The sequence below is a fragment of the Trifolium pratense genome, linkage group LG4 (genome assembly GCF_020283565.1).
Source record: "Trifolium pratense cultivar HEN17-A07 linkage group LG4, ARS_RC_1.1, whole genome shotgun sequence".
Taxonomy (NCBI): Eukaryota; Viridiplantae; Streptophyta; class Magnoliopsida; order Fabales; family Fabaceae; genus Trifolium; species Trifolium pratense.
In genome coordinates this window covers 57,299,703-57,308,895 of record NC_060062.1, presented here as the reverse complement: position 1 = coordinate 57,308,895, position 9,193 = coordinate 57,299,703, and the positions used below count along the sequence as shown (strand labels likewise).

Genomic DNA, 9,193 nt, shown 5'->3' with positions numbered 1-9,193 from the left:
AACAAGACCTCAAGATCTTTCTAACTCAAGTGACATTGTAGGAAGTCATGATGCCTCCACAAAGAGCTGCTAACAACCGGCAAAATATCGATCCAACCGTTGACCTGGCAGGCGCCATCCATGCAATGGCTACTGCTATGACTCAACAATCGGCAGCTACTGCTTAACTAGCTGCAACTACTACTCAACAAGCTGCAGCTCGAGCCCACCGCGAAGCTATCAAGGACCAGAGAGAAGAAGCTGCTACTGAAGCCAGAGAATTAAGAGATTTTAATCAGTACAACCCACCAAAGTTCAATGGAGAGCATGATCCAGATAATGCAGTTCGTTGGCTGGAGGATATTGAGAAAATCTTTGAGATGCTCCATTGCACTGATGCGAAGAAGTTGGAGTACGGAACCTTTCTGCTCAGAGCCGAGGCGGAATCATGGTGGCGAGGTGAGAGGCAGATAATGGAGAATAACCATGAAGTGCTGAACTAGGAGTCCTTCAAGCAGAAATTCTTGGGTAAGTACTTTCCGTCGAGTGCCAGATCATAGAAAGAGGCACAATTCCTCAAGCTTTACCAAGGCAATATGACTATCTCCGAGTATGCTGATAAGTTTGATTCGTTGGCCAAATATTTTCGTTACTTTCGTGACCATGTGGATGAGGATTACAAATGTGAAAGATTCGAGGATGGACTCCTGTATGAAATCAGGGAGTCTGTGGAGCCCTTAGAGATTCGTCAGTTTCAAGCATTGGTGGAGAAAAGTAAGAAAGTGGAGCGGATGAAAAGGGGACGCACGAATAGGGGAGCAACTGCAGGGCCGTCTAGACCTCAGGGATACCAGGACCGTGACAATAGAGGTGGGCGACAACATCCATACCACCGACCTCAAGGGAATGGTAGGGACCAATCTCGATCACAAAATAGTGGAGGTCAGAGACTACACAATGCAGGCAATGTTCGATGCTACCATTGCGATCAGGAAGGGCACGTGAGGACTGAGTGCCCAGAAAGAGTTAGAGTTTGTTACCTTTGTCAGCAGTCGGGACATTTTGCTAGAGAATGCAAAGAGCCAAAGGGAAATCAGGTGCCACCCATCAACAACAATGATGTTTCTCGCCCTAGTGCTAAGGGACGTGTTTACCACATTGGAGGAGAAGAAACTTTGAATGCCCCAGGACTAACCCATGGTGAGTGTGAAATTTTATACTAACTATTTCGAGTATTTTATGATTCTATTTTTGATTTGGTTGTCACAATAACGTCTTACTAACCCCGTGATTCTTAATGAAGCTTGCTGCAATGTCCTTTGACTATCTTGGGTATGAAATTTGAAATTAACTTGTTTTACATTCCCCTAAAACACCTGGAAGCAGGAATATCAAATGAGTTAACTTTATTCGAACCCTTTTCGACTGCCTAGTTTCGAGGACGAAACTCTTTTAAGGGGGCTAGTATTGTAAGAACCTCTATTTTTAATTAAGTAAAAAAACCATGATTCTTATTTATTCTAGTTATTCATTTAATTTAATTATTTTAATTGATTTATTTAGTTGATTAAAATAGGAAAATATGACTAAGAATTTATATGGTGATGCGATGATGGTATTATGTTTAAATCCGGTGGTTGTCGTGAGTCTGGTGTGTGAGAGGTGAAAATTTATGTAAATGGACATAGTGACATAAAGAACCTTATTGAGGCATTAAGTGCCAATTGATATAACAATTATTAGGATATCATTGTTACTAATTTGTAATTATTTACCATTTCTCAGCTGTCTAAACAAAGCGTGTCTACGATTGGAAACTTGTGTATTGATACCCCTTTATGATAATCGAAACAAAATAGAAATCATTTCCTTTAATCATGAGGCAAAATTATAGGAGAGGAAATAAAAGAAATTGATAATAGGTTGACTAGGGAGTATATATCTATCTATCTCACTGCCGCCTCCAAAAATTCACCAAACCCTCAACACTATAAACATCCACTCATATCACGTAAAACTATGGCATTCTCACAAATTCCCTAACCCAAAAATAACTATATTTCTTCGAAGCTATTTTCATCATCGACATCCTATTTGCATCAACTCCGTATTTCTTTCTTTAGGTAAGGGCTCTTTCCCCATACATTCATGCTACATAGGGATTATGTTGTGGAATGATAGTAGAATCTTTGTCTATTAAGAGAAAACTAATTAAAAGAAAACTAATAAAAAGAAAGAGAAAATTGTAGGTAAGGCACTTTGTTTATGTCGTGTGTTCAACAAATGCTATAATTTTACAATATATATATATATATATATATATATATATATATATATTGTGTGGTTTGTTAATATTCATTATTACTTGTTTCGTGAGATAGTTTATGCTTTCATTTTGGTTGTTACATGTTGATTGCTGTATGCTGCGGCTGTTGTTCCAAACCGTGAGAATGAATTTGTTTGTAGACTTATCTCATCACTTGTTTAGTAACCAAGAGAAAAATAAATAGAAATATATGGAAGACTAGTTCCTGCAGCACCATTATCTTTGTGGCTGAGTGGCTTAGTGGCTTAGTGGATGGCCTTGATGGCAAATATTATGATGGCCTTTACGGCATCATTGTTATCTTTGTGGCTTAGTGGCTGAGTGACTAAGTGGAAGGCCTTAACGGCAATTATTATTACGGTCTTTGCGGCAGATTTTCTCATTGGAATGAATTCTTTTATTTGCACTATCCGAATCTATTTATTTCACAATTTGATTAGTGGTATTGCGAATCATTTGACCAAAAATTTTGAACAATAAATTAATTATATAGATTTTTCTGAAATCTTTTGGTTGGTGAAGAATTTTATTATTGTTTTATAACATGTTTCTTGTGGTGAGTATGATTCAATATGGACAAGGAAACTGACCCTTTACAATTAACATTTTAGGTACTCAAGAAGAAAGTTATGACTGAATGTGTTGCTTGAAGCGCGTGCGAACGGGGAAAACTGAGTTTTCACAAATTTGATATTTTATGTAATAAATAGACTCTTGCAGTACACTATTTTAATTTCAGATCATTTTTAATATTTTAAACTTGTTTAGAAATGCGGACATGGATTTTCTTCCGCTAGGATTTTTGAACTACTTTTAAATTTTAATTTCATTAAGTTATGTTTCTTTGAATCTCAATTCAGTAATTACTATACTATTTTTACTTGATAAAAAAAAAAAATAGTCACACATTTCCTAATTAAGCTAAATTTTTTACAAATATCTTGGATAAAAATCCGGGATGTTACATTTGGTATTAGAGCAATAATCCTCGGACAGATATTATTATTATTATTATTATTATTATTATTATTATTATTATTTATTTATTTATTTATATTTTTTTTTGGGGCTGGGACGATCTAATTTGCACATGATTTTGTGTTATACCTGAGTTCCTTATCTTATATGTGAGAATTTTGTTTATTTATTTATTTATTGAATTGTTTTATTAGAGAGGCTATCTAACAAACTGCTTTGGACACGCTCTACTTAAAACCCCATAGGTTAGAACAAGACCTCAAGATCTTTCTAACTCAAGTGACATTGTAGGAAGTCACGATGCCTCCACAAAGAGCTGCTAACAACCGGCAAAATATCGATCCAACCGTTGACCTGGCAGGCGCCATCCATGCAATTCACGCAATGGCTACTGCTATGGCTCAACTAGCTGCAACTACTACTCAACAAGCTGCAGCTCGAGCCCACCGCGATGCTATCAGGGACCAGAGAGAAGAAGCTGCTACTGAAGCCAGAGAATTAAGAGATTATAATCAGTACAACCCACCAAAGTTCAATGGAGAGCATGATCCAGATAATGCAGTTCGTTGGCTGGAGGATATTGAGAAAATCTTTGAGATGCTCCATTGCACTGATGCGAAGAAGTTGGAGTACGGAACCTTTCTGCTCAGAGCCGAGGCGGAATCATGGTGGCGAGGTGAGAGGCAGATAATGGAGAATAACCATGAAGTGCTGAACTGGGAGTCCTTCAAGCAGAAATTCTTGGGTAAGTACTTTCCGTCGAGTGCCAGATCAGAGAAAGAGGCACAATTCCTCAAGCTTTACCAAGGCAATATGACTATCTCCGAGTATGCTGATAAGTTTGATTCGTTGGCCAAATATTTTCGTTACTTTCGTGACCATGTGGATGAGGATTACAAATGTGAAAGATTCGAGGATGGACTGCGGTATGAAATCAGGGAGTCTGTGGAGCCCTTAGAGATTCGTCAGTTTCAAGCATTGGTGGAGAAATGTAAGAAAGTGGAGCGGATGAAAAGGGGACGCACGAATAGGGGAGCAACTGGAGGGCCGTCTAGACCTCAGGGATACCAGGACCGTGACAATAGAGGTGGGCGACAACATCCATACCACCGACCTCAAGGGAATGGTAGGGACCAATCTCGATCACAAAATAGTGGAGGTCAGAGACTACACAATGCAGGCAATGTTCGATGCTACCATTGCGATCAGGAAGGGCACGTGAGGACTGAGTGCCAAGAAAGAGTTAGAGTTTGTTACCTTTGTCAGCAGCCGGGACATTTTGCTAGAGAATGCAAAGAGCCAAAGGGGAATCAGGTGCCACCCATCAACAACAATGATGTTTCTCGCCCTAGTGCTAAGGGACGTGTTTACCACATTGGAGGAGAAGAAACTTTGAATGCCCCAGGACTAACCCATGGTGAGTGTGAAATTTTATACTAACTATTTCGAGTATTTTATGATTCTATTTTTGATTTGGTTGTCACAATAACGTCTTTCTAACCCCGTGATTCTTAATGAAGCTTGCTGCAATGTCCTTTGACTATCTTGGGTATGAAATTTGAAATTACCTTGTTTTACATTCCCCTAAAACACCTGGAAGCAGGAATATCAAATGAGTTAACTTTATCCGGACCCTTTTCGACTGCCTAGTTTCGAGGACGAAACTCTTTTAAGGGGGGTAGTATTATAAGAACCTCTATTTTTAATTAAGTAGAAAAACCATGATTCTTATTTATTCTAGTTATTCATTTAATTTAATTATTTTAATTGATTTATTTAGTTGATTAAAATAGGAAAATATGACTAAGAATTTATATGGTGATGCGATGATGGTATTATGTTTAAATCCGGTGGTTGTCGTGAGTCTGGTGTGTGAGAGGTGAAAATTTATGTAAATGGACATAGTGACATAAAGAACCTTATTGAGGCATTAAGTGCCAATTGATATAACAATTATTAGGATATCATTGTTACTAATTTGTAATTATTTACCATTTCTCAGCTGTCTAAACAAAGCGTGTCTACGATTGGAAACTTGTGTATTGATACCCCTTTATGATAATCGAAACAAAATAGAAATCATTTCCTTTAATCATGAGGCAAAATTATAGGAGAGGAAATAAAAGAAATTGATAATAGGTTGACTAGGGAGTATATATCTATCTATCTCACTGCCGCCTCCAAAAATTCACCAAACCCTCAACACTATAAACATCCACTCATATCACGTAAAACTATGGCATTCTCACAAATTCCCTAACCCAAAAATAACTATATTTCTTCGAAGCTATTTTCATCATCGACATCCTATTTGCATCAACTCCTTATTTCTTTCTTTAGGTAAGGGCTCTTTCCCCATACATTCATTCTACATAGGGATTATGTTGTGGAATGATAGTAGAATCTTTGTCTATTAAGAGAAAACTAATTAAAAGAAAACTAATAAATAGAAAGAGAAAATTGTAGGTAAGGCACTTTGTTTATGTCGTGTGTTCAACAAATGCTATAATTTTACAATATATATATATATATATATATTGTGTGGTTTGTTAATATTCATTATTACTTGTTTCGTGAGATAGTTTATGCTTTCATTTTGGTTGTTACATGTTGATTGCTGTATGCTGCGGCTGTTGTTCCAAACCGTGAGAATGAATTTGTTTGTAGACTTATCTCATCACTTGTTTAGTAACCAAGAGAAAAATAAATAGAAATATATGGAAGACTAGTTCCTGTAGCACCATTATCTTTGTGGCTGAGTGGCTTAGTGGCTTAGTGGATGGCCTTGATGGCAAATATTATGATGGCCTTTACGGCATCATTGTTATCTTTGTGGCTTAGTGGCTGAGTGACTAAGTGGAAGGCCTTAACGGCAATTATTATTACGGTCTTTGCGGCAGATTTTCTCAATGGAATGAATTCTTTTATTTGCACTATCCGAATCTATTTATTTCACAATTTGATTAGTGGTATTGCGAATCATTTGACCAAAAATTTTGAACAATAAATTAATTATATAGATTTTTCTGAAATCTTTTGGTTGGTGAAGAATTTTATTATTGTTTTTTAACATGTTTCTTGTGGTGAGTATGATTCAATATGGACAAGGAAACTGACCCTTTACAATTAACATTTTAGGTACTCAAGAAGAAAGTTATGACTGAATGTGTTGCTTGAAGCGCGTGCGAACGGGGAAAACTGAGTTTTCACAAATTTGATATTTTATGTAATAAATAGACTCTTGCAGTACACTATTTTAATTTCAGATCATTTTTAATATTTTAAACTTGTTTAGAAATGCGGACATGGATTTTCTTCCGCTAGGATTTTTGAACTACTTTTAAATTTTAATTTCATTAAGTTATGTTTCTTTGAATCTCAATTCAGTAATTACTATACTATTTTTACTTGATAAAAAAAAAAATAGTCACACATTTCCTAATTAAGCTAAATTTTTTACAAATATCTTGGATAAAAATCCGGGATGTTACATTTGGTATTAGAGCAATAATCCTCGGACAGATATTATTATTATTATTATTATTATTATTATTATTATTATTATTATTATTATTATTATTATTATTATTATTTATTTATTTATTTATATTTTTTTTTGGGGCTGGGACGATCTAATTTGCGCATGATTTTGTGTTATACCTGAGTTCCTTATCTTATATGTGAGAATTTTGTTTATTTATTTATTTATTGAATTGTTTTATTAGAGAGGCTATCTAACAAACTGCTTTGGACACGCCCTACTTAAAACCCCATAGGTTAGAACAAGACCTCAAGATCTTTCTAACTTAAGTGACATTGTAGGAAGTCACGATGCCTCCACAAAGAGCTGCTAACAACCGGCAAAATATCGATCCAACCGTTGACCTGGCAGGCGCCATCCATGCAATTCACGCAATGGCTACTGCTATGACTCAACAATCGGCAGCTACTGCTCAACTAGCTGCAACTACTACTCAACAAGCTGCAGCTCGAGCCCACCGCGAAGCTATCAAGGACCAGAGAGAAGAAGCTGCTACTGAAGCTAGAGAATTAAGAGATTATAATCAGTACAACCCACCAAAGTTCAATGGAGAGCATGATCCAGATAATGCAGTTCGTTGGCTGGAGGATATTGAGAAAATCTTTGAGATGCTCCATTGCACTGATGCGAAGAAGTTGGAGTACGGAACCTTTCTGCTCAGAGCCGAGGCGGAATCATGGTGGTGAGGTGAGAGGCAGATAATGGAGAATAACCATGAAGTGCTGAACTAGGAGTCCTTCAAGCAGAAATTCTTGGGTAAGTACTTTCCGTCGAGTGCCAGATCAGAGAAAGAGGCACAATTCCTCAAGCTTTACCAAGGCAATATGACTATCTCCGAGTATGCTGATAAGTTTGATTCGTTGGCCAAATATTTTCGTTACTTTCGTGACCATGTGGATGAGGATTACTGTAACGACCCAATTTTCGTATTATTATTTTTATGTGTTAAAATATTTTATTTAACGTGGCATTTTAATTAAGTTAATAACTTGAGTTATTTATCGAGTACTTTAGTTATTAAGCGAGAGAGAGAGTTAACGTGTTATTGGGCCAAGCCAATTGGGCTTGAGGCCCAATGGGCCTTGTGTGTGTGAGGGGGCGCCATATGGCCATGAAGGAAGGGAGAAACATTTCATTTCTCATGGTTCTTGTGTTCTGGAGAGGAGAAGAGGAGAGCTTGGGAGCTAGAGCAAGGGGAGAGCTAGGGATTCGAGATCTTCGTCGTGTTTTCTTCGAATCCAGGTAAGAGAGTAGATTTCATATTCGTGGGTGACCCGAGGAAGGGGAGAATGTCGATTTCTCCTCACCCGAACTTCCTCCACCCCATTTTCGTTTTAGCTTAGAACGGATTTTCTTGATGGAAATCGTTCCTAAGGTTCTTAATATGTTTAACATGCTTTTAACATGATTAATGAACGGATTTAATGATTAAAAAACGAGTTTATGAAAGATTAAACTCAAGAACTTTGTGTTCTTGAGAGTTTTGAGTAAAAGTGATAAATTCTTACTTTTTCGTAGTAAAAATGGTAGATCGGTGAAATGAACCGTCCTTTTGTGTTTAGATATGTTTGTTATGCTTGAATACAAACTCTTTTGGGATTTATAACATGAAAAATGAGATTTTTGGGCGTTTTTGTGTAGAAAACGCATGTTTTTCCGCCTCAGGCGCAATAATTTCCGCCTGAAACGGAAGAGCAGTGAGCAGCCAACCTTTCAGACTTTTCTGCGCCTCAAACGTAAATTTTTGCGCCTAAAACGTAAACTTACGCCTCAAACGTAAAAATTTCCGCCCCAGGCGGAAATGCTGCAGATTTCACCAATTTTTCATCTGCTATCTTCCTTTGCATGTATTTTCAATCAGTGTCTTATTCTTACATGATTGTTGATGTTTGTTGATGCTTGTTGATGCTTGTTGATGCTTATAATGATTGTTAATCATGTATGAAGTATAAATGAAGTATATTAAGGTGTTAATCAACTTAATAAAGAAGTATATCGAATTATGTTATTCGATAAAGAAGGATATTAAGGTATAGTGTTATCTTAATAAAGAAGTAATGTTGGATAGTGTTCCACATTAGTAAATGAAGAGCTTAATGCTAATTAAAATGATTGTGAGTGAATTCATGAAAAACATATACATGCATTCATGAATATATGTGATATTGGATATTCCAATAAAGAAGGATATCGGATTATATTTATCCGATAAAGCAGGATATTAGAGGTGAGATACTCTAATAAAGAAGATGGTACCACATGCATTAGAGGTGTCTAGAGGACATAGCATGAATGTGAAGCATTAGATTGCATTAGGGATTATGTGTGCATTTTATAATAAATGGTGTTTGACACATACTTGGTAAATG

General features: G+C 36.6%; 2 protein-coding genes across 2 annotated transcripts; both read left to right on the top strand.

The window, feature by feature from the left end:
• The first annotated feature begins 575 nt into the window (after positions 1–575).
• LOC123923005 (replication protein A 70 kDa DNA-binding subunit C-like) lies at positions 576–1,202 on the top strand. The gene has a single exon (XM_045975652.1). It carries the CDS (start codon positions 576–578, stop codon positions 1,200–1,202), a length of 627 nt encoding a protein of 208 aa, XP_045831608.1.
• Positions 1,203–3,583: 2,381 nt separating this feature from the next.
• LOC123923004 lies at positions 3,584–4,723 on the top strand. The gene has a single exon (XM_045975651.1). The coding sequence runs from the start codon at positions 3,584–3,586 to the stop codon at positions 4,721–4,723; it is 1,140 nt and encodes a 379-aa protein (XP_045831607.1).
• Positions 4,724–9,193: the final 4,470 nt, after the last annotated feature.

Excerpts from the sequence above, each read along its gene's own strand:
- LOC123923005 (XM_045975652.1), top strand. The coding sequence starts at position 576 with ATGACTATCTCCGAGTATGCTGATAAGTTTGATTCGTTGGCCAAATAT.
- LOC123923004 (XM_045975651.1), top strand. The coding sequence starts at position 3,584 with ATGCCTCCACAAAGAGCTGCTAACAACCGGCAAAATATCGATCCAACC.